The sequence below is a fragment of the Podarcis vaucheri genome, assembly GCF_965113315.1.
Source record: "Podarcis vaucheri genome assembly, chromosome: 1".
In the NCBI taxonomy this organism is placed as follows: Eukaryota; Metazoa; Chordata; class Lepidosauria; order Squamata; family Lacertidae; genus Podarcis; species Podarcis vaucheri.
This window is the reverse complement of record NC_138759.1, coordinates 94,625,414-94,651,568: the sequence shown is the minus strand read 5'-3', so window position 1 is coordinate 94,651,568 and position 26,155 is coordinate 94,625,414. Positions and strand designations below refer to the sequence as shown.

The 26,155-nt window shown below is 40.1% G+C and overlaps 1 protein-coding gene across 4 annotated transcripts in view; it reads left to right on the top strand.

The window, feature by feature from the left end:
* The window catches only part of ADCY5 (adenylate cyclase 5), a 189,597-nt gene that overhangs the window by 141,805 nt on the left and 21,637 nt on the right, over positions 1-26,155 (top strand). For all 4 annotated transcript variants that reach the window (XM_082235103.1, XM_082235102.1, XM_082235101.1 and 1 more), the window contains 5 exons: positions 1,452-1,593; positions 6,977-7,117; positions 15,005-15,027; positions 18,712-18,856; positions 20,370-20,467. In XM_082235103.1, the coding sequence (XP_082091229.1) occupies positions 1,452-1,593; positions 6,977-7,117; positions 15,005-15,027; positions 18,712-18,856; positions 20,370-20,467 (549 nt within the window). The remainder of the gene's footprint in view (positions 1-1,451; positions 1,594-6,976; positions 7,118-15,004; positions 15,028-18,711; positions 18,857-20,369; positions 20,468-26,155) is intronic.

Below are 26,155 nucleotides of genomic sequence, written 5' to 3'. Positions count from 1 at the left end.
GTGCAAAACTAACTCCTCTTTCTCTGGGTCTGATCTGCCCATGTAGCAGAATGCCAGACTCAGGAGGTGGTGGATCCTACACAGGGAAAGGATTGCTACAATTATCCAAAACTTTCACACTCCATTGTTCCTTTTTTCACAACAGCTTTCTATACCAGAGACACTAAAACTCAGTCTGCAGAGGTTTCCTTTACTGACCAACCATTCCAGCAAATCCTTTAACTGGAGAAATGTTTATGAAATTTAGAGCTGTGCTAAATGTTCACATGCAAACAACGTAACAAAAACAAGTCTGGTTCAATGGTCTTGTTTGGCATGACACACTAAACCAGGGGTTGTCAACCTGGTCCCTAGCGCCCACTAGTGGGCGTTTCAGGATTCTAGGGGGGGCGGTAGGGGGTTCTACGGCACAAGCTGAATCCTCCTTCCATTGAGCACTGCTGGGCGATAAGGAAATTTTACCGTCAAGAAAGAAGCATTAGTGGGTGGTAGGTATAAAAAGGTTGACTACCCCAGCACTAAAGCAAATGGTTGCACAGTCTGACTAAAACAATGCAACTATGAGGGTTCTTGGAGAGGCCACGTTTTGCTCTTCCTGAGTCTTATTTGCTGCTGTGTCATGCTAAGTCAAGGATGTTGTGCTTGTTGTGCAAAGCTGGGCCATTGTTTTCTGCTTTCACTTGGAAACAGAACCTAAATAGGCATGCATCCCCTCTTTTTGCAAAGTGTGAAAGTATTAATAAGAAGCACTTGCACACACCATTGCAGCTTAGCCCTAATTAAACTACAAATCATGGTCACCGACACAAGTTGCTCCAATATTTTATTCCAATTTTATTCCATTTAAAATGTTTTTGTTCTGCCTTTATCTCCCAGCTGGAAATTGAAACAGTTAACTACAATACAAGCATCAGTAAAATATGCATGTGCGTGTGTGTATGACTAATAACCCCCCCCCCACTGTAGCCTCATTAAATTTTCAGTATGTATATGTCCCCTAAAAATTGTTTTAAAAGAGAAGTATCTACCCTTTCCTTGAAAATCTGAAGTCAGGTGAAGGGCCTCTTGTAAATGAGCCAAGAAGCCTTGACCCTAGCTCTCATAGGGTGTCTCTTGACCATATCAAAGAGAAGAGGGATAGTTAGGCGTGGCAGTGAACCATTGCCTGTTATTGGTGAGCTGGGGTGGCATAGGTTGAATGGTTGAACAAATAAAATAACAGTTTAGTCAAGGGATACTTATAAGCACAGGAAAACATAGGCATAACGTTTGTTTTTATGTTATTGACCTCTATGTTAAGCACAAAACTGTGGAACGATTATAGTTGCCGGGTAGGATTTCAGTACAACTTGACCATTCCATTGCATGTAATAGTTTTCTCTTCCAGACTGCTTCTTTCTCAGTTCATTCAATGATTTTTATTATTTGGTTGCCTTTTGTCTTCATCCAAGGCGAATCCACATAACAAAAGCTACACTGAACTACCTGAATGGTGACTATGAAGTGGAGCTTGGTTTTGGAGGAGAACGTAATGCTTACCTCAAAGAACATAGTATTGAGACCTTCCTCATTGTACGATGCAGCCAAAAAAGGGTAAGAGTCAACCAAAAGTTATAATAGGTTAATAGTCCAGCTGTGCCATATAAAAAGGTGGTACCATAGATACATACCCATGACAACCTGCTAAGAGGGAAGTGGAAGAGTCCATGGTGTAAGATGGTTCATATTGAGTTCATGTTGCTCTCACTATTGAGAGGATTAGATGCTCTCCATTCTTTTGAGTTTATACATTCCATTTTTTTGCACAGTTTATTTGCTGCAATAATAATTGTTTTCAATGTGTCCCCTTCTAGTGAAATCACATTTTTTCCCAGCCTGATCTGAATAATATTTTATCAGAAGTACTGTACTACTGATTTCACAAAGATTTATTACTTACCTTAAATCCTAAAATGTGCGTCTAGAATTACAGATTTTGGGTGCTTTCAACTAAAATTTACTCAGAAATTAACAAATGAGACTAAGTTACACCCATTAATTCAGTGGGAGGAATTCAAGATCACACTAAGACAGTTGTTCCATCAGGGCAAACATTTCAGCTTGCGAGACAAAACAGTCCCCCCTCTCCCCCCCCCGCCATGTGCTGTTCCGGGAGTTTTCCCAGTCTGCCCCCCCCAGGCAATTAAGGGGTTCAGGAGCGGGGAAGCCCTGTTTCCTTGCACAAGACTTCTGCTGATTGGACCCATGAGTTGACTTGCACCCAGAAGACCACAGTAATATAACGGGGAAAGTTCTTGTATGAGATAGATTGAGCACGTAAACAAATAAGCATGACTCATTTGGAAGGTTTACCTTGTGGATGTTCCTCTTGAATGGATTTACCTATCAAGAACAATGATCATGGCAAGTGGTTTTCCGGTCAGTCATGCTGTATTGACTGCAGATGCTATGCTTCTATCTGGTTTTTATTTATATTTCTATAGAATTTTTGGTTGATGGAGAAATCTTGTCTCTAGAGCTTAGTGCACAAGCTTTTAGATGCAAAAACCTGTATCCATTTATCTTTTGTCATCCAAGTATTTTGCCTTGGTACCATTATTACAATCTAGCTCCCTGGTGAGTCAATCAATGAACATTCTGGTTCCTCGTGATCTCGCTAACAATGTTAAGCACAGAGAAATCAGCTACAACTGTATATGAGATCAAGGCAAGAGGTCTGTTTTCTATGGTTGTTCACTTGTGCCAAACCCATCTTTGGTTCACTCCTGAACACAAAACGGAGGCTAACAGTGAAAACTTTTTAACATCACCCTATGTAGAGATCTTTTTATGGGCAAACAAACAAACAAATGTCCTTCAAAGACCTCTCTATAGGCTGTATCTGGATTGTGTCCTACTAAACTTGGGTACAGGTTGCTTGGGGTTTTCTTTCTAAAATAATGTAATGGAACAAAAATGTTGAAAGTGATGTTTAGAGCAGAAATAGTTCCATCAACTCCTAGGAGTGCAAGTCAATTTTTTTCCAAGTGGTGTTCTAGAAATCCACCCAGCTGAACAAACAGAATGATTACTGAGATGACTTTCATGTGATCCTAATGCAGCAAGATAATCAGATAATCTTAATATCTCAGACTTTATGAATTTCAGCCAAGTTTGAGTCCAGTTCGTATAAATTTACTCTGTTACAATGTTGCTGTTGGAAAAACAAATCAGTCTAGAAAGCACCACTTAGATGGATTAGAATGATGAAGCCTACATTGCTTTGGGCAAAGTAGCTCAGAGGGTGTCATATATGCATGAACATGAACTGAGTGGCATGTCCACAATTTACACAGCAGAATAAAGGTAAAGGTAAAGGTACCCCTGCCCGAACGGGCCAGTCTTGACAGACTCTGGGGTTTGTGCGCCCATCTCACATCTATTGGCCGGGGGCCAGCGCTGTCCGCAGACACTTCCGGGTCACGTGGCCAGCGTGACAACGCTGCTCTGGCGAGCCAGAGCCGCACACGGAACGCCGTTTACCTTCCCGCTGGTAAGCGGTACCTATTTATCTACTTGCCCCCGGGGGTGCTTTCGAACTGCTAGGTGGGCAGGCGCTGGGACCGAGCAGCGGGAGCGCACCCCGCCGCGGGGATTCGAACCGCCGACCTTTCGATCGGCAAGCCCTAGGCGCTGAGGCTTTAGCCCACAGCGCCACCCGCGTCCCCTACACAGCAGAATAGAGAGCTTTAATTGAAATGAAGAAGAATGTGGAACAGAAAGAAGCATAATCAGAGACAGAAAATGTTAATTTTGTCTTTTATCTCAGCTTAGCACAAAGAACAGTCTTCAGAGCTAACAGCAATGCCTCCTTCTGTACCTTTCCCTATCTGAACCCTGCATGCAGTCTTTCCCTATGCTGTGCTTGCGGTGGAATAAATAGCTTTACATCTGTTCTTTGCTCCGATTTGAGGAATCTCCCATACGCATAGCTAAAAGAGGCTGATGTTGGTCCATGGTAACACTTAACATTTGAAAGTACAAAAGAGCTAATGACAAGGAACAAAGCGTTTCTAATACTGCAATCTTGAGTTTCCTTACCATAAGAGGCTTGGATACTTATGAATTGTCCTTGTAAATCATTCAGAGTTTTGAGAGAAACCTTTCCCTTTGTGTAAAGGGGGAAAAACAAACTGTCTGAACATAGTGACCTTTATAAATATTTCAGCATTAAATTAGGGAAGCTCTGATTTTAATCTCAGAAGGTTCTTAAAGTAGATTGTTCTTCAGATACTTAAAAATAAATATGGTGCACTCCATTTTGTATCCAGAGCTACAAATCCAGGCAATGACAAAAAAAAATGCTACCAATCATTTCCAGACAAATAACAGTAAGTTGTACCCTGAGCTTCAGGACACTATTAAGAAGACAGATGGCCTCATTTTTAGGAATGGAGCATATATGTTTACAGTTTCAATTTTATATGAGCTGCTAAAAGTTTGCTGCATTTTTCAAGAGAATGGTGACTGTGTTTGTCAGCACTCGAAGTGAATGACTTCATTTGCATAAACTTTTTACAATTAGCAGCAAAGTTGGCAGGTTTGCAAAATGTGCTTTATTTAGCACAAGTAGCTTGGCCTGCAGAAGCTGTAGGCTTCTCCCCCCTCCCCCATACTGTGTTTTATCTGGTGGGAACTGCAACACACCTAAGACAATTTGTGGCCCATTGCAAGAGGTACTTTTATTGACTTGGAGGGCTATTACATCACTTTATTATAGCCATAGATAAGTGTTTTCCTTTTATCTGTCCTTAGCTATACCCCACAGTAGAACTGCCGATAAAAACACCCTCACTGCTACCCCACTACCACCCTGGGCCCTGTGGTTGTAGCTCACAGTAAATCTGGAGAGAGCTCAACCACAAGTCTGAATTCAGACAACATCCTAAATAAAAATGCTAAATCAAACCTTTCCTTAGCTTGCCATGGCATAGCAGCTGCATGCTGTGCTATGGGGGTTCATTGTTCCCCCTAAGGCCAAGGCCTGGCGTAGTGTGACATGTGGACCAGGCCTTTGTCTAATGTCTTTTAACAGGTGCTAAGAGTTGTGGGCTTGTTTGGTCGGTCCCTCCCCCATTACTGTTATAGACAGAACAATATTAAAACAACATAAACAGAATAAAAAGAATACCCTCCAAAACAGAAATGTGAATTAACAGTGCAATTCTGTTTACTGAGTTGCAGCTTTGGGGCAGGATTCAAACAATGATTCCTGCTAGCAGAAGCCCATGCAAGGACTTCTGCTAGCATAGTTGGACTTTCCCCTTCTGTCCTTCCTCCAAGCCCACAGAATTGGCTGGGGCGGCGAATGCCTGGAAGAACCCCCAGAACAGTGTGGAGGGGGTGGAGAACAGGGATTGTTTCGTCTGGCAAGCTGAAAAGCTTGCCCTCACAGAATGATTGCCATTGTGCTAGGTGGAAATTCTCTCTATTTGTTTTAAATAAGCAAACGGCTGCACTGGTTTCATTTGATGTCCTAGAATATATCAGATTAGCCTTTGCAAGAGAGGTAGCTGTCCTAACTAAGGCATGTCAGAATGGGTACCGAGGGAAATATGCTATCCGTGCTCAGCTGGGCTGGTCTTCCATCTGTCTGCACTGTCCCAGCGATGAGACTAAGAGACCCAGTCCACTCTGAATGTTCTCCTGAGCTGGATTGTTATTGGTATTAGAAAGTAAGGTGAGATAAAAAAAAAATTGCTGCTCCATTTTCTCCCACATCCTGCTCCAGTGAAGTTAGGACTGCAGGATGTACTGGCAAACCCTGAAATGAAGAAACCTCTTGAAATAATACAAAGTGTCTTTCCTAAGTGCTCAAAGCATTTAATACACATTGTTCTCAGTAAGTCAGAAATATGATCGTTAGAGAAAGTTCATGATATGACAGCTCTTATCTGTGAATAGGAGGGTTTTATAATGTAATGAAACAGTTTTAAAGAAAGATAAAGGCTTGGTTTTATGGCAGCTTTTTAGATAACTACTAGTTGCAAAACCCCTAGCTGAGCTATAATAAAATGTACAGACAATGTCATTTGTTCATGCCATGCAATAAATATTTAGCTGCAGATTACTGATTTGCTCTTTCTTCCTTTTTTGGCATCTAATGAGATATATTTTTAAAATCTGTAGATGTAAAATCACTTTCAGCTGGAAGGCAGAAATAGACAGACTAGGAATGTAAAATAAATCATTGCGGCTATTTCTGAAAGGAAAAAGCCAGCTAAATACATAACTAAGTGAGTTCATAGTATTATATTTTTAGAAGCACTTGAACCTCACTTTCGGTCATAATGCAGCATTCTCGTACTAGACATCTGTAGTTGGAGCTCTTCACATTAAACAGCACTTTTTGGATGCAGAAAAGAGAAGGCATGGTTATCATGGGGTTCAATTCTCCTTTGCTGATCTTTCTGTAATTTGCCATTTATGAATTTTTTGTTTAATGTGGCCATGTTCAATTTTTTCTAACAAATTTTAACCCTAAATGACTCAGGCTCCATATACTTGAAATACTACCTCCTTCCCTATAGACCCTTTTGGGTGCTAAGATGGGTGGAGGGTTCCATGGTGGGATGGTGGCCTGGGAGAGGCCATTATCCGTGACAGCTCCTAAGTTGTGGAGCTCGTTTCCCACACCTTCATCATACAGCTTTCAGCGAGTGCTGAAAACCCACCTCTCCTTTGCCATGGCTTTTGACACCTTATTTCTGTAACTTTTGCTATTTTAAACATTTTATTTGTTGTAACCTGCCAGGGGACCATAGGGTGTAATATAGTGAGTAACATGAGAAGAATACTTATCACAGCCATTCAGTCTTAAAGATTTTGGTTAATATGCTGGTTGAGGATTATAAAGAAGTTAAGACAGGGTTTAGGATGACATATAGCCACTGAAATGTTTCGAAATATAATCTCTTTACTATGTTCTTCTTTCTAGAAAGATGAGAAAGCGACAATAGCCAAGATGAATCGTCAGCGCGCTAATTCCATTGGTCACAACCCACCACACTGGGGAGTAGATCGCTCCTTTTACAACCATCTTGGCAGCAACCAAGTTTCCAAGGAGATGAAAAGAATGGTAACGCTGTTCAGTTTTATGCAGCAATGTGTTGCTGTTGTGTGTGAAGTTTGCGTGTGTATATGTAAATATATATTCCTATATTTAGTCTATGGTGGCTGTGGCATTAGTATGTTAGGGAGCAATTGAGGTACAAATCAAACCAGATACAACATGCTCTATAAACCCCGAGCTCATAAACAGTAGTTCAAACTTTAAAGAACAACAACAAACAACCCCCAAGTAATACTGTTTCTAAAAAATAGTGTCCTTTACGTAAACTGTGAGGACCAGCCAGAGGGTTGGATTGTATCTCATCAGTATCTGCTGCTGGGCTCAGGACTGACTGACGGCAGCAGTAGGAAAAGACTGGTACAACCCGAATTGCATCAAACATCTGCTGCTAACACTTATCCTAGACAAGGCCATTCTTACTACACAGTCTGAAAGGTAAAGTAAACTGTGTAATTTACCTTGCATTTTCGGGGGGCGGGGAGTCCCACAAACAGCACTGTCTAAAAGGGAATGCGGAATGGCTTACTATACCCTATTATGTTTCTTGCAAAGCAGTCTACGTTGGGTCTACCCTGTCTAATCTGTTTTTAATTTATTTCTGTTGTTGTTGATCTCCCTCCTCCCCCAGTTAGACTAAGCAAGGGTTTCTCACACAATGATGATGAGGCAGAAGATGAAATTCAGAGCTCTTCCAGATGACCTGTTGATTGAGCATTCATCTTGATTTGCTTGGACAAATCTTAGGGAGAGGTTAGACTATGTCTGGTCTTTATTGAAAATTCATTCTGATTAGTTTGCAAGGCAGTTATTTGAAAATGAGCATTCATACTCATTTGTTTGTGTGGCAGTCATACTTCCCATTAATCATTCATTCATCCCTGTCATTTTCCTAACCATGAGAAGTCCACTTTTAAAGTGGGTTTGTTGCATCAGGGCAACTTTAATCCAGTTTAATTGTGCAAACCTAATTTTCCAGTATGTGCTTGAATCCTTTTGGCAAAATACCGGCAATCTGGAGGCAGCCTCAGCACAGAACAACAATTAAAGGGAAAGTTTCACATTAAAGAATAAGGAGTACTTTCACCAACAGCCCAAAGTCCAGTGTTAAAACTCAAAAATGTACTGTGAAAGTGGCTTGTGGGCTTGACTACTGGGGAAAACACAGTACTTGTTTCAGCTGTGTAATCTGCTGGTCAGACATGAAGCAGGAGCCCCTCACCCATCTTCAACAGAGGTATTATTGCTTAGCTGGGCAATGAGTTTGGGAGCCTAAGGACTGCCAAGAGTGGCACTGTCATTCAAAGCTCAGCCCAGCCCCTTTTAGAAATGAGAGACACCACATTCCTGGGTATAACCCACCACTAGATAAGAACATAAGAAGAGCCTGCTGCATCAGGCTAATGACCCATCTGGTCTAGCATCCTGTTGCCACAGTGGCCTACCAGATGCCTGTGGGAAACAGAATATTCAGCAAAATTGACTTGAACTCTGTGAGTTCTTCTTAGTGTGTCCTGTGGATGGTCCATAAACCCTTCCCCATTGGGTTGGAGGAGTCAAACAGATATGGAACTTGTTCTTTTGTCTGCCACAGAACACCAGGTGTTTCTAGGGTACAGTGTCCAAAACCAGCTTAAAGTGCAGTCCCCTGAATATTTACTTGGAAGTGACAACACTGTTGTTCACTAGGACTTACTCACAAGTAATTGGACCCAATTTTGACTGGATAAGTTGCCATTATGGGACGCAGGTGGTGCTGTGGTCTAAACCACTGAGCCTAGGGCTTGCTGATCGGAAGGTTAGCAGTTCGAATCCCTGCGGCGTGGTGAGCGCCCATTGTTCGGTTCCAGCTCCTGCCAACCTAACAGTTTGAAAGCACATCAAAGTAGATAAATAGGTACCGCTCCGGCGGGAAGGTAAACGGCATTTCCGTGTGCTGTTCTGGTTTTGCCAGAAGTGGCTTAGTCATGCTGGCCACATGACCTGGAAAAACTGTCTGTGGACAAACGTCGGCTCCCTCGGCCAGTAAAGCGAGATGAGCGCCACAACCCCAGTGTCGTTTGCGACTGGACTTAACTGTCAGGGGTCCTTTACCTTTACTTTTAAGTTGCCATTATAGGAAGTAAGTAAGTAAGTGGTGATAGTGTGTGTGTGTGTGTGTGTGTGTGTGTGTGTGTGTGTGTGTGTGTTGCAGTATCTAATCAAGACAGGAGCAAGCTGCTTTCTTAGAAAGTTTATATATTATATTCATAGTTTAGTGCTGAGCAGCTTGAATACCCTCTTGGTAGTCATATTGGGAAATTCACTGGGCATATCTTAGCTGTGAATTAGACACTTGCATTCTCTTTACATGTTATTTATATGTTTTGCTCTCATGTTATGTTATGATAGATTTATGGAAATTATTGAAGTAAAAATGTAACATTAGAAACAACATTAGAGCAACTCGCAACCAAATTTCTTGCAACACCCTGGTTTAGAGGATGTAGGCTTATCATTCTGCATGCATCAGGAAGACAAACAAGATAATAAATCCTCAATTTACTTACTGCATAGTAGCACTATTGAAAATAAGTAGGCTTATTAACAGAAATGTACCATGAGGAAAACAAAATATTGAAAAAGCAATATCAGATTCACCAGTGCTTTTTTTCTAGAAAAAGAGCTTTTTTTAGGGGGATCACTCCAGCACCCGCAGCGCTACAAAGAGTTGCCGGAACTCACCAAAAAGGTGAAGGAGCTCTGTTCTGGTGAGTTCCAGCTGGGGAAAAAAGCACTGAGACTCACTTCTATTTTAGTATTCTTATTATCATACCCACTTGTTTCACATAATGTTCTTTCAAATACCTGTCCCTGAAGTTTCACATATTAACTGTGAATTAACAGAAGGCTTTACCCAATAAATCTGTTTCCTTTTTAAAATAATGGTTCTTTCAAAGATAAAGATACATCTGCACTGCACACTGACTAGAACATGTCTCATATTAAAACCAACTGCACAGCGTGTAGGGGAATGCAAATTATGTAATTAACTTCATCCAGGTATGCAATCCTGCATATCCAAATTAAGAACATGCTTTTGAACCTGCATCTCTTTCAGAATATGGCATGAGACATAATTACCTGTAATGTTAATTCTGTTTAAAAAAAGATGGAAAAAGCAGAGATTTCTACTGGCTGTAATTGAGTTGATCATATAGCACTGTATGTTTTTGCAAACATATTACTATGAGTAATTGTACATTCACTATTATGCAGTTTAACCAGCTTGAATATATTTGGTAATATGGCTTAAAAATGAATGTTGCTGGTGTTTTTTCCCTCCTTTCTTGTTATTTTGCTTTTATGCTCATGCTTTTCATATGCAGTTTTGTCAAGTAGGAGTAGCATAATATCAGTGCAGCTGCAGCCTTTGTTCACATAAAACCTCTCTTGGCTTTTTGGTCATGCAAACTCACAAAGCATGATGTGATTAAGAGATTCTAATCAAGCTAGCATGTAATTATAATTAGATGTTGCTTTCAATTGGCGTTAGAAGGGTGCTTGCATCATCCTATTCATAGGAAAAGGGTAGTTGTGCCAAGAGGTGTTATGCATCATGTTGTTAATTAGAGTTTGCTATGTCTAGCTGGTGATTCAGAGGGAAAACATTATTATTTATTGTAATATCAAACTGCGATTTTTTTTAAAAAATACCCTCCACTTTGTGCACTGTATGAGTAGAAGACATCTTGAAACGTGAAGATGGCGCAACTTTTCTCTCTTTAACTTACTTGTGAATGGATATTTTGTGGGAATTGCATGTTTCTGCATCATAGCACTAGCTTTGGAGAATCTGACACACAAATAACATGCGTGATTTGTGTTTCTTACAGTGAAAAATGTGGGGATTTGTGTACTGAGTATGGGCTCATTGTTGTGCTAACATTGTACTGATACAAAGAAGAGTTTATTTGTTTCCTTTGGCTGACAGCATTTCAAATATGCATGTTGTGACTAGTAATTGTGCAAGCTGGAGGGAGTATGATAGGCTAGAGAAAAGGTTAAAAAAAATAAGGATGATATCATTCTCCCCCTATTTTAGTGATTTTCAAATATAACAAAACTAAAAGCAACAGCAATTACATTATTTCCAACCCATACTTCTCCCAGAAGTATAGAGATAGCGTTAAATTATAATTAAAATCCAAGACTTAAAGTGATGCCTATAACAAGAATGAATCAAACAAATGTATCATTCAACAATGTCCCATGACAAGCTGGTAGAGGGTAGCTATGTGCAATAGATTGTGCATATTTGATAAAATCAAAGGTAATTTAATAGATGCAGTTGTTATCCTTGGTATCCATATTAATTTCCCTTGCCTACTGTTTTAAAATACTTTTTTCCTTGTTTTAAAAGCATCCAAAAAGCTTGCAAAGTGTGTTTACCAGAGATGATACTGGAATGAGAATGCACATTGCAGGGAACAATGCTTCTATTATTCCACCTTCAACTCTCTGAAAAAATTAACTCTGTTTCCAGCCATTGTTGTCTTTCTTTGTAGAACATCATTTCTTTCTTAACTGTTCTTTCTTTGCTCTTGGAATAGTGAAGACCTGTGTTTTATGATTAATTTGCTTCTGGATAGCTCCACTAACTACAAACCTGCAAATCTCTTTGCCCCACTCCTACTTCCCCCAAAAAACCTATGCCAAAGCTGGTACTGTTTCATGTTACAAAACCCAAGTTAGGAGTTTATAATTAATCAAACTTTTCTTAATTATGCTTCCATGCAATTGTGCAATGCACTAGAAAAACCAATAGTATCCATCACAGAAAATTACATGCCAAATAAGTCATAAAACAGAAGTTCCTTAGCCTACAGTGCAAAGGAAACATTGCTAAAATAGCAGTTTATCACACTGGGTTAAATAAAAGAGTCTGAGGTCGTGAACATGCACCAGCTGCAGGTATATGAGTAAAATAACTTGCTCAGCACTCTCAGTGCTGTTTTCCAACACAGTGGTTATGTTTGGGCACAGTGTCACGCCATAAACCATGGTAAAACATATTAGTTCACACACAGTTCTAACCCTTTCCCAATGGAACCACCTTGTGGGGCTGCATGGGGTTTGAGGCAGCTGAAGCTGGCTGGTGATCAGCCCCAGGTTTCACAGCACCTCCTGGGTCCCATGTGTGGTTTTGTATTACCTCCCTAGAACAAACCTTCACTTGTTCAGATATAATGCTAACACAGTTGCTCCATGACTTGTTTTCCCGCTGGAGGAAGACAGGAATAAAATACCTCACTGTCTCTTGTTGCTTTAATTGGTGGGGCAGGTTGCCCCATGTGTGAAAGAGAATCAAGAGTTTCATAGTTGTTGTCTCTTACGTTTTTAAATGTAAGGAAACTGCTTATTAAGTTAAAAGGAAATATGACGTTTCACATAAGATACTGTTCTTATCTCTTATCTCCTGTTGTGGGAAGCAGCTCTTGAACTGCCAGCATTACTCTTTTCCCTTGTAATTTTACATCTTCATGCTGTTCATCAGACCACAGATAGCTGGCCTACCTGTAGCATCTTCTGGTTCCTTCTCTCTTTTAAGCATTGCTCATGTCTCTGTTCCTAATTTGTAGCTTGGCTTGCCCCCTCATCCGAAATCATCTGTTGTTCCATTCTCCTGAACTTGGCTTTGATTTGCAGCTGTCACTAACCAGCCAAGACTGGACAGCTCACCTACTTTGTTTCCATTACTTTGTTTCCAAATCATTATCTTACTGTCCAAGATTATGTTAAAGTGTGTACTTCCATAAATCCACAGGCCCAATTTTGTTTGTATCTGTGTGTGTGGTTTTTTTTAAGGTGACAATTTGAAAATTTGCTTGAATAAAGAAGTCTCATTTAGATTATCTGAAGCTTTATATGAGGGGTGGGGAACTCGCTCCCCTGTGAGCCAATCAGAAATTATTTCCAGGCACCTCTGAGCTGAGCTTAATGGGTGGGAACTGCTGCTTAATTTTCAATCACCTGACGTTATGATTATGTCAGGTGACCCGTTTTTACCTGCATGATTTGAAATTGAACCGTGCAGGCAAAAAAAACTGTGCTGCAGCACTTCCCACGCACTGACAATCAGCTGTTATTTGGAGCTTGGAAAGTACTGCACACACTGCCAACACTCAGCTGATAGTTGGCACGTAAGAAGCACTGTACAGACTCCGCTGATCCATGGTGCTGGCAAAGCTCCTATTGTCCAAATTCTGCCTTTACGTTTCCAATACCTGATAAGACATCAGATGTGGGGCAAGTGAGTGTGACTTGACCGAAACAGTCTGGCAGGCCAAATGGGTTGGAGGTTCCTTACCCCTGTTTTATGTGAACAGCCTTTCTCAATTTTTATGGGTTGCTTTTCATACATAGGTTATATATGTGGAGGGAGAGCAGTGGCAGGCCACATGCTTTGCACACAAAAGATCCCATGTTTAAGGCACCAGTATCTCCAGGTAGGGCTGGGAATTTCCCCTCGGAAATGCTGGAAAGATGCTGCAGCATCGTAGACTGTACTGATCTAGATGGGCCAGCACTCATGTTTCTTCTTATGTCCATGGCACCTCCAGTATGGGTTTTCCTAAGGAGATATGCTGTCGTTCCCCTTAAAAAGCAACAAATGGGAAGTGTCCTCAGTTGTGAAAGATTCTTCCCTCTTGTAGCAATGTTTGTTGCCATGGTTTCCTTGATGGTGGTGTTGTGGAGTGGGTAATTCTTTTTCCAGGAGTCTCTGCACAGAGCAATTGAGGAGCTGTCTCCTGAGCATTAGTTAGCCAAAGTGGAAGAGATCTGGAAGTGATTGACATAGAGATTGTGTGCCAAACATGAGTGTGGCCAGAGTCTACCATCAGCTTTAGGAAAACCTCTGCTCTGAAATGCCTTCACTGTTTGTTGCTTTAAGGGTTCCTTTTCCCAGTCCAAACAAAACAAAGTAGACCCAGGACAAGCTAATATTTACCAAGTAGCCAAGAATCATATTTTTGGCATATATCTGTGAGATATACAGAGGAGTTTAGTTCCCACTCTTTTTTTTGGGGGGGGGAGGTTGGGATAGTGCTCTTTTCCCCTTTTTATGCTAGTGTCATGTTTCTGAACATAATCAGGGAGATATTTTTGCAGCAAGATCTTTGCAGAGATGAGCAGTTGCTGTTCTGTTCCCAAGGTAACTCAGAAATTGTTGGCAATTTTGAATATTTCAAGAAGGAGGCCACTGAAGGACTGGTTTGCCCAAGCTTTCTTTCTTTCTTTCTTTCTTTCTTTCTTTCTTTCTTTCTTTCTTTCTGAAGATACCTGGTATCTGAAGAAGTGTGCATGCACATGAAAGCTTATACCCAGAACTAACTTAGTTGGTCTCTACGGTGCTACTGAATCAATTATTATTATTATTTACTTATATTGATTGTTTGAATTAATATAAACAAGTTTGATTGAGTTAATTAATCATTCAGAATGCACTAAGCAGATCACTAGCTGGTATCAGTGATTATTTCAGTTTTTTACAAGGTAAACATCCAGATCGACCTGCCAGTCAGTCAGTACTTTAATACATCATTTGTAAGGACACATAGTAAAAAAATGAACCACAGTGCATTGTGGAAGAGTTTTAGATAGAACAATATGATGTTTACATCAGCTGGTGTATGACACAGAAGTTTAAGTGACCAACTTTATAGCCTTTATGTTGAACTTTACAAAACATTTCTATTCTTTGACTCATAACTGATAATGTTGCCTTCTTTTGGCATGACTGTTATCACCGTGATATGGACAAATGGAAATATTTAGTAGGGTAATGGTTCAGAATTCTTCATTGTACTTGAGGTCATTCTGCTAGCTAATTTGTATATATTTTTTTCTTTTCAGGGCTTTGAAGATCCAAAAGACAAGTAAGAGAAAAAATATAATTGATTCCTCTTTATTATAACGAAAATTTTCAAGCTGGCCGTCTACAAATTGTGGAGAGGACCTTCTTGTTATGATACATCTCCTTGTCACAATTTTCCTCATTCAATGTTTATTAGGTTTTGGAACACAATACACAAGAGGCTCATAAAGCCCATGTGATGAATACATACATAACCATTACACCATCCTGCCACTGGCATTATCTTTTGTTCTTTAGGGGAGCTTTGATGAGCCACATTTTTAAAAAGGTTGCACGTGTAGAAAGGCTCTTAAAGTGGGTGTCACCAGTTTGAGAAATTCAAGAATAAGCAGCTACGGGGGTGGGGGGGTTAACTAAAAAGAAATTGAGAGGGAAAAGAAGAGGAACTAACTCTCAGCCTTACCTAACTCACAGGGTCATTGTGATGATTAACTACAGCAACCCTGCATTTCCTGAACAACTCTGTTTCAAGATGGACACCAAGCACTGTTTGGTTTCATTCTCTGTGACACATCTAAAGTATTATTTGGAGCACTCCAAACATCCTTTTTCACATGGCACAAAGGAAAAATGGAGGAGAAAGTTAATAGGTGGGGGAAGTGTAGAACTCTATTAGCCCTTTTCTGCATAACCTCAGAAGTTCAGGGATGCCACAGATTAACTGCTGATTGTCACCTACAAGAGCCCTGCAGAGATTGCCTGATGTAAAGTCCTGTAAGGCTACTTCATGTTAAAGGAGGGGAGCACTTGTAGTTCTCTGACTATGAAGGATGTGACTTCATTGCCAATTTGCCAGAAAGGAGATGCTTCTTGATTAGTCAAAACATGAGCCCTGCTGCTGCTGCTTGTATTGTTGCTGTGTAGCTCCTGATCCAAAGATGGGAAGTGGAGGAGGTAGTGACTTAATTATTGATCTCCAGCTTTTGTATCTATGTGCACGTGAGAATAAAAGTAATAAAGAAGGATAAGGTAATAGCTGGATGCCCCATTACTTTCAAACTGTATAAAGCAATGAGGAAATAGGAAGAAACCATCTCTATCACGCCTAAAAAGAAAAATGATGGAAAAAATCAAGTGCTTTTTAAAGTGTTGAATTCAGGATCTGTATAACTCCTTTTCCCATTTTGTTTACTTTCAACAAATCTTTGAGATTTAAAAAAATATTATCTCTCCCCCTTCTTAATTGCTTTCATAAGACTAAAAGCTCTATAAAATGACTGTGGTAACAGCCATTATACAAAGCTTAATTAAGAATCATTTTCCAGGAAATATGCCCTTCTTTTGCAAATTTATTAACAAGGGTAATTCCCACTAAATGTCTGGGCCTTCTTAGGATCTTTAACATGTTTGTTTGTTTGTTTGTTTGTTTATCTAAATCTTTTACCAGGTCAGACTGCCTCAAATTAGTAATAATCTTTTGTGTTTGAATGAAAGTGTTTTTTAGAACATAGATCTTTCTTGTGATATGAAAATCACATATGAAAAAATAACTTCACTTTAAAGTTTTTTGTCTAATGAATGCCCTAAATTCTACTATTTTTATCAGGAAAAGTTTATACTAGGGATTATAGTACATCTCTTTAAACATATTTTATCTGGATTTATGAACAATAAAACTGACTTTAATAAGCATACCCTATCTAATACTTAGGTTGCTGCTGTCTGTAACCCCAGTATACAAATTAGATTTGTAATGGCATCTGAGGAATTTCAGAAATGAGTTATATAAGGCAGTAGTGGGATGGGAGACAGAGAACTCCAAATTTATCACCAGTTGCCTAATTAAGGGTGTTTGTTAAAGCAGCATTTTTATTAGAGACCAAGTGAAGTTTGTTTGGCTATGAAAATCTGAGGTGAATAATTCAAGATCTGGGCTGTGCAGTTGTTTGCTGCCATTTTATTAAAACATGGCTTGTGCTAAATGAGAACATTCATGGCACAGAGGTAAAATAGCTTTGAAGTCTCTGCAAAGGATGTGAGGTAGAATGTTATAGGTTCTCTTCCATGTGACGTGGGTGAGATTTTTAATGTCACCCCCGCTTCCAAATCAGTGGGTGATATAAAGCACCCTACCACCTATATATATTGATAGTTCCCCTGCTGTCAGGAAGAATGAAGGTGTTGGGGAAGAAGAGCGGTGTCTTGAGGTAGCGGGAAACATTCCCTTAGAAGGGATCCATTCCTTGGGGGACAAACAGCTACCTTCTTGTGCAGCCCCCCGGGGCACCAACTTAGATGGATTTAAAAGAGAATTGTACAAATTCATGGAGGGTAGGGCTATTGATGGCTGCTAGCCATGGTGACTGTTCTCTGCCTCCACAGTTGGAGGTAGTATCACTTCTGAATGCCAGTTACTGGGAGCCACAGAAGGGGAGAGTGCTCTTGTGCGAGAATCTTGCTTGCGGGTTTCCCACAGGCATCTGGTTGGCCACTGTGAGACCAGGATGGTAGACTAGATGATCCATCAGTCTGATCCAGTATGTTCTTCTTATGTTCTTGGAAACAGAGCTAGTTTTTAAAATGTAGAGATCCCTAACTAGGTTGCTCATTCATTTCTTAATAAAAGAACTTTAATTTTCTTAAGACGAATTTCAATGATATTTTTAACATGGTTAACTCGCTATCCAAGGCTTATACTATTTCAGTTTTCCCATAGCAAATATTAGATTTTGACTGTGAAAAGAGCTGGAATTCTTTACTTTGGGTGTGATAAATCGTGATAGCATAATACATTTGGTCTTATTATTTGAACTATGAATTATGAACATAAAATCATCAACAAGTTTAAAAAAATTGATACTACCTACCATTCATAAGGGGTGTACAGCAGCCATGAGGTAAAACTGAATTATTTACCTTTGGGTATGGGGATTTTGAGTTTGTTTCCTTTGAGACGGAGCTCTTCTGAATAAGGTGACAAAATAGAACCTTTTTCCTCACAGGGTTTACAGGGCATTGTTTCTTATCAGATGTGCAAAGATCCCTTGAATGTATTCTGTAGTTATGAGTGTGGCTTCTAAAGAGGTCAGTAATACTATTTCTGAAGGCAGGCAGGTTAATACTGTAGCTTCCCTCTGTAGTTCAAGAGGCTGACAAAAGAAACCTAGGTGTTTGTCTTCAGTATGATCTGCTACAGTCAGGTTGACTTCTTTCATATGAAGTCGTCAAATCAGCAGCACTGAGAAAGCAATGTGGTCCCTGCATGGTTGGTGAGCCCTGCAGTATACAGAAGGACCATTTTTGCAGCTTAGAGAATCCTGAAGGATGTGTGTCTGGCCACTGCTGTTAGCAGGTGAAGATACACTGGAAGGTACCACTTGTAAATTTCCTGATAGCAAATAACAGTAAAGGGAGATGCTTACTGCAATTCATGAAACCCAAAAGATTGCAGTTTCATAAGTTGTCACTGGGTTCTCCTTTAGGGTCAGCATAATGTGAAGGCTTATAGGGCACTGATGAAGCTTGGAAAGGCAGCCTTACGTAGAATTACAAATGCCGCCTACATTGCTGCAGAATAAATTCATGTTTCCAAAATGACAGTAGAATTCTTCCTTCAGACTGTCAGTAGAAACCCAGCGTAGGCTTGCAATAGGCAAAAGTGATGAACTGATTCATCCTTTGGGTGACACATTGTTGAAGGCTCTTCTGGTGTAAATACCCAGGCTGACTGGTCTCTGCTTTATAGGAATATCCAGGAAAGCATGAATCCGGAAGATGAAGTGGATGAGTTTCTAGGCCGCGCCATTGATGCAAGGAGTATTGACCGCTTACGTTCTGAACACGTTCGCAAGTTTCTCTTAACATTCAGGGAACTTGACTTGGAGAAGAAGGTAATATTCCTCAAGAAGAGGTGTGTCTGTGGAGGTCAGTTAAGAATGAAACCACACAGATGATGGTGACAAATCTGTATCCTTAAACTTTAAAGTTGTAAAATCTGAATCGGTGCAAATCATTTGTAAAGCAAGGGGCATGGTTTAAAGTTCAAGAGAGGCATGTGAATCAGATGCATAGACCCCCCCCAAAAAACCACTGCTTTTGCCCCCCCTCAATCTCTCTGAAAGCTGCTTTCCCCCCTCAGCTCTTTCATTTCCAGTATTGGAGCCCATTGGGGAGAGTGGGTAAAAATTCCCTTTGGTATTCAGCTGAGGTAGAGAGGTTCACAGTCTTCTTCCACACACCTTTTTTTTTTTAAGCTTTAAATTGCAACCCCTAGTCCCCACTTCTCACACAATTTGGGAAGCCTTTTTAATGATTTCAGTCTGCCATTGTCATTTGTATTCCGGCATCAATAATCTTCTGTTTTTTCTTCTTCTTCCCCAGTCTAAACATTGATACTTAATAAATTTATATTGCCCTACTAAAGAACTTTGGCCTCTTTTTACATACCAATGCTTCTCAGATGTCTCCTAGATAGCAAAAAGCATGTTGCCAGATATGGTGTATTGGGAGACAGTATTTGTAAATTAATTTCAGCTGCTTTTCCAATTGCTTTATTGCATTTGGTCCTGGGCCATGAACATATTTGAACAGGTGAGGAAGAACTGATGAGCTGCTTTTCTTGAAACTTTGCATATATCTACAATGTTACATGAGATCTCAGAATTCATCATTCCTAATAAGAATGCTTCTACACATTTTTTCATAGTTTTTCCCTTTTAGTTTCTGAGTTTGTTTAAAAAATTGCCTGCAAGCAGCCCTTTTTTGTTGATATTCTCTAGGAGAGGCACTAGTGAAGGAAACCTTCAGCAGATGTTTGAAGAAGGTGATCTTAGCACTGGGTATTTTGTGTGAGATATGTGTCCTCCTATCTAATATATGAATTTGTAGTAATTGCCTATAAAGGTAGTATCAGTTTATTTCCATTTTATAGGGTGGCGCTGTGGGCTAAAGCCTCAACGCCTAGGGCTTGCCGATCGAAAGGTCGGCGGTTCGAATCCCCGCGGCGGGGTGCGCTCCCGCTGCTCGGTCCCAGCGCCTGCCCACCTAGCAGTTCGAAAGCACCCCCGGGGGCAAGTAGATAAATAGGTACCGCTTACCAGCGGGAAGGTAAACGGCATTCCGTGTGCGGCTCTGGCTCGCCAGAGCAGCGTTGTCACGCTGGCCACGTGACCCGGAAGTGTCCCCGGACAGCGCTGGCCCCCGGCCAATAGATGTGAGATGGGCGCACAAACCCCAGAGTCTGTCAAGACTGGCCCGTTCGGGCAGGGGTACCTTTACCTTTACCACTGTCAAGCTGACAACACAGCAATAAGAGCAGAGGCAAATCTGTTAAGAAATGCAAGATTCAGAAAGGGGCTATAACATGAGAATTCACTATCTAACACATGGTTTCTTTCCTTGCAGTACTCCAAACAGGTGGACGATCGATTTGGTGCATATGTGGCTTGTGCCTCCATAGTCTTCCTCTTCATTTGCTTTGTTCAAATCACAATTGTGCCACAGTGAGTAGATCTTTATATCTTCCCTTGCACAATCCATCTTCCTTTTTACTATCCCTGGATTCTTTGCACTAAAGTGAAGTAAAAGTCTTTGCCATAATGTGTGGCTGTGTGGCAAACTGCAGTGCTCATTGTTGACATTCATTTCCTTTGGTATTGTAATGTAATATTGGTTGTTACTAATATTATAGTTTATGTCTATTTATTTCTGCCTTTGAGAAATATGATTTAGTCTATTTTCACATAAATATCACAGGAAAAGACCCTGTGGGTGCTTATCTAGGGTACTACGCTTTGCAACATTGTACTCTATGCGCAAGTAGAAAACTCAACACCTGCATTCGAAATGAATCATGAACATAAATAACATGCATGCAGCTTTGACCATAACGCCTAAACTTGCTCAACACAGAATACATAATCAAAATAAAAACAGAAACAACCAAATAACTCTCCCCCATGATGTATAGCATAAAATATTCTTATACTGATATATCCTTTTCAGCAATGAAGGCTGGCTGTGTTATTTATTCAGAGGTACAACCTCTCCATTTGCTTTTTTTTAATTAAAGCAATTTTAAGTAGTATTTATTCCACATTGACTCCATTTTTTCCTGATCAACTTGTTTCTCCAGTATCTTTTCCGCAAAGGTTTTTGATACCATTGTGGTATTGACTCTGAGTAGTTTATGCATTTTGGATACTATTTCCCTTACTTGCAAGTGTTATAAGTATCTATATCAATTGTTCGAATTCTGTTATTGATCCACTTGGTTCAGTTTTAACCAAGATTGAAACTAAAATGTGTTATTTGATGCTTTGAAACAAATCACTTTTATGTTTACTAATTATTTTTTTTAATAAGTTATTTCCTGCTTTGCTGTTTGTCCTTTGGTACAAATGTTTTAGTCCATGACCTTTCTCTTTCCGCTCATGGTATTGTTTGTCATCTTCTGGATCTTAAAATATTGATGGAGAAATGGTATGAGTAGACTGGTTTTTTATGCAAGTTTTTTGGACTACATATTGGAGTTTTGCATTATCAGCAGTAAAGGTGGCTGCAATTCCACCAAGAAGCTGGGTTCAGGAGAGTGACAGGGAAGCAATGTGAGGTGAGGTAAGGGAGTGTGGAGATGAAAAGGATGGAAAAGTTAGTGGCAGGAAACAAGATGTGGCTGAAGTCACCGTGTCCCCCCCACCCCCCACATATGAAACTTCTTAGGCCTTTTACTGCTGCTTTTATCATCCTGGCTTGTTCTTCTTCGAGGCTAAAGAAAAAGCACTGTGCAAGGAGAGGCAGAAAATCAGTTCCACAAAGCAACGGGAGCCAAAAACATGTAATCTAAAATTTAGACGGCTCCATCTAGGAAAACTGAAGAGAAATCAAAAAAGAGGCTTGCAGCTAAATTTAGGTTGATCTCTTCACTTTAATGTGTGATTAAAAGCTACTAAATTTATTCTTTCTGGCTTAGCTCAGCATCTCTGAGGCTTTAGATCAGAGGTCTGTGATTTCCATTATTCTTCAGTAATCACAACTGTTACAGGATTTGTGCCTTTTCTGAGCTTTTACAGAAATGGCCCAGTAATCACAGGAATAGGGACCTTTGCCATGTTCCTTGAAGGTGCAACGCACCCATCTTATGTAATGTTGGGAAAGCATCTATTGCTGAGGCAAGGTCTGCATTGCTGTTGGCTTTTTTTACAGATGAAGCAGACTTTCCAGTTTTCCTTTCTGACCAAGAAACATTTTTAATTTTTTGAAGCTATTTTTACTTTGGAATGACTTTCCATTATGTGCTACATGTGTCTTCAGGTGCCAGGACTTTGTGGATCCTAGGATTACACTCCTAGAGCAGCACATAGGGTGGGGAGAGGGGAGATTGTTCTGTATGGCAAGCAGAAATTATTGTTCTGACTGAATAATTGTAATTGTTCAACATTGATTTCCACCCACTGCCTAAAGATTCAGTGTAACATATTACACATTGCATAACTACCCATATATATATATATATATATATATATATATATATATAATCATTTCTAGTTGTCTTAGCTAAGTAACAAATATGGCAGAAGTTGGGCTGGCTCCAGAGTTTGCTTTTAAGAAAGATCTCAAGCAACAACCATATACTGGGTCATCCTCACAGGCAAGTGATCTGCCTACACACCCCTTGCAATGAGCACCTACAGATTTCATCACTTTGATAATTCTTAGTACCCTTCACTTCTTGTCTCCCAAACGCCATAAGAGCAACAAGAAAGGTAAGTCAGGGAATTGTGCTATAACAGCGTAAGCAGTATATTCTTTCAAGGAATGGGGACTGCTGCCAGGACAGTGGAAAATTGTATGCAAGCAGCAAGACCCTCTCCCTCCCAAGTATGTGTCTGTTTGCATCAATGATATGATGCTGTTTCCCTGATGGTCTCTGTAGTGCCAGGAGAAAAAGAAAGTGGATTAGATTTGAGCTGGATCCAGGGCTCATCTTGGCAAAGCCCTCAAGCATCATGTGCTTCAGGCATGGTAGTTTGTCTGGATGTTGCTAAGGCAATCCAGAACAACGTGATCTTGGAAGCTGCCTGATGATAAGACTTCGGTTATATTGGAGAATGCAAAGATAGCCACAAAAATGTAGCAATGTAAACTAAAGTATTATTTGCTGAAACTGGAAATCCCAGGCACATCTTACTGTAATTCAGTTCACAGGGTTGTAGACTGTGAAGCAGGACTCTAGTTATAATTTTACCCATAATAAAACTGTAGTGTAAAGAGGCCAGCTTTCTACTTAGTGGTGGTTCAAAATAGCAGAGGTGTTAACAGTAGTTTGGCAGCCATGTCTAGAGTCCGGAATCAAAATACACACTGCAAAAAACGATTAGCAGCTAATTTTCACTTTTGCTCTAACAGCTTTGTGGGGAAGGTGAAAGCCATCAAGTCTGAGCTTTAGGACAAATCCTTGGAGAGGTCATTTTCCCAGCTAAACTTACCCTGCAAACTTACTTTGGCTTTAAAGCAATAATGCTGTCATTACTTCCACTGCTGGAGAATTCTAGGAATTGTGGTTTGTTGAGGACACTCGCAATTCTCTGTTAGACAGCCACTAACTCTTTCTCACAGGACCACTTGGAGATTGGGGTGGCATGCAACAATATTAAACTGATTTATCTGCACTCTTTTTGGTTATCCAGAACTCTTCATCAGGCAATATGCCACACAAAACTGGGGTGAGGGGTGGGGTGAAATACAGGGAAAATTAAGAAGTAAAAAATTTAGACTGGATGTTGACAAAGCTTCCTAGTTAGGCAGAGAGCAAGAAATAGACAAACACTTCAGTCTTTATATCGGCAAAATTAAAAATAGGAAGAAGCCCTTGAGTCTTTATCCCAGAATCCTGGGCGTGTAGCCTGATAACTGTAACACCTAGCAGAGACTTGATGAAGGAGCTAAATATAAAAACTTACCTTATGGCTGCAATATCCAACCTGATTATGGTACATTTCCCCCTCCCCCCTGCTTTGTGTAACTTTTTACCTGATTAAATGTTCTGGAGAACTCAAATGTTTTGCCATTATTTTGTGGCATTTTAATTGGTCTTAATAAAGGTATTGCTCAGCTGTGTATTTTAGAGGTTCATTGCTTCATTTGCTTTTTATTTGTAGTGTAAATATTTGTCTGTAGTGCAAATATTCTCTAAGAACTGCTGGGACAACCAAATTATACATATAAGATGGCTCAATTCAGACATAACCATCTTGGTCTTGTAAACTATAGTTCATCAGACAAAGAATGAGGCTTATGCCCACATGCTTCCTCTTCTCTCCTCTCTTTGCATGTCTGGGTTCAAGGAAGACTTCTGCTTTGTAAGCAGCACTTAAACAGTTTCCTGGTTCAAACTAGTTTAAGAAAACTTCATTGAAATTAGGTACTCAAGGAGAGATCATTCTTGGCCCCCAAACCATGGATTATTGGATTGAAATCATTATGTCTGAACCAGTTCAATGTTTGTGACATTGTGTGGCAATGGATATTTGTGTGTTGAGTACTGTAAATGTCCATGAGATACTTACCAAAAGCATGGAAGGGTCCAGAAATGAAAACTCTCAGCAAAATGGCAGTGATAAATTTATTACAATCATCAGGAAAGCCACAAAAGCCTGATGAATATATTAGCAAGTAGAAATGCTCTTTGTAGTCAGGGAAGAGCATGAAACCCAGCTGGCTTTCATGTGGTTAGCCTTAATGTTACCATGCGTGATAATGATTGTTGTTGAATTATGGATGAGGTTGAGCAATAGGAAGGGAAGGGTGAGCCGGTTTTGTTTGTTTGTTTGTTGTTTTTAATAATAAGGTAACATGGAAATGTTTCACTCATAAACATGGCAATGGTGTTCTGAATTGAAGTGGAGGTATTACTCTGAACAAACCCATATAACCTGGATTCTATATGGTAGCTGGGAAACCGATCTACCCAATACATAGGTATCAGTACTGGCACAAGAGAAAATATTTCCTCCATGCTCTGGCACTACCAGGTCCTGGCCCCACCTTCTGTGCTGAGGTGGCAAAAGTCACTGTCATTGCTGTGCCACTCACTGTTCAGTTAAAATATTTTAACCAATGCAACTGGGCCACACACTGGACCTTTTTTCAAAATTGGAAGGGTGCAAGGAGGGGAGATGAAGAAAGAGACAGAACTGTCTGATTTTACCTAGTGTTCTGTGCACCGTTGAAACAGTTCCCTTCCACTAATGTGACATACCAGCTAAGTTTATTTTTTTAAAAAAAATAATTTTTATTAACCGACCAATCAAATCAAATCAAATCACATCACATAAATTCCAAATTACAAAGCCGAATTTTAAATTTTTGTTGAGGGGACCCATATTTCAAGTTCCGAAGGGGGATTCTGATCATCTTCTTGCTGCTGAGTTAATATCCAAATCAGTCCAGATAAAGTTCATAATTCTATCCAGTCTTATCTTGCTGTTTCCACATCTCATCTTGTTCGTATATATTTTTTCTTTTTTTCTTTATGATCTCTTCTGATAATCTCCTTAAGCAGATAAACCCCAATTGTAATCCTGTGTGAATTTTTCCGTTCGCCCAATCCTCATATCGAGATGGTTTCCATATATCATTGCTTTCATAAATAACATCGCTCTTTCCATCATTTATCTCGCAAACTGTCGTTCTTGAGTCCCTCTGAGGAGTCTCACACACAATACAAAAGCAGCTCTATTCCTCCTCCCAGACTCAAGTCCTCCGACAGAGCTTGCCAACATGGCGACGGTATTTTTAACTGCATCATTCCAAAGCTCTTATACATTCCACAATCTTCTTAAAACATGCTTTGGTTAGAAAATTTATCTCCACACAGTCTTAAATCCACAGCTTAAGTCATTAAAACGACATTTCTGACTTGTAAGGGGGGTGGTTCTTGTTTAATCACATAGAGGAAAGAAAGGAAAGTCCCCCCCCCCATCAGTCCCTTTGCCATACCGAGTCTTGGCGTATCTTCTCATGATTTATTCTTGTTCCTCCGACTCGTCTTGTTTTATCAGAGATCTCTTCTGTTAGCAGTCTTTACTCCCCCTCCTTCCTTGAAATATGTGCATTCGCTTCATCCTAATTGTTTCTTTTGAAGTTCTTGTAGCTAGCGGCGCGGATCAGAGACGGCGTCCAGGAGCGCC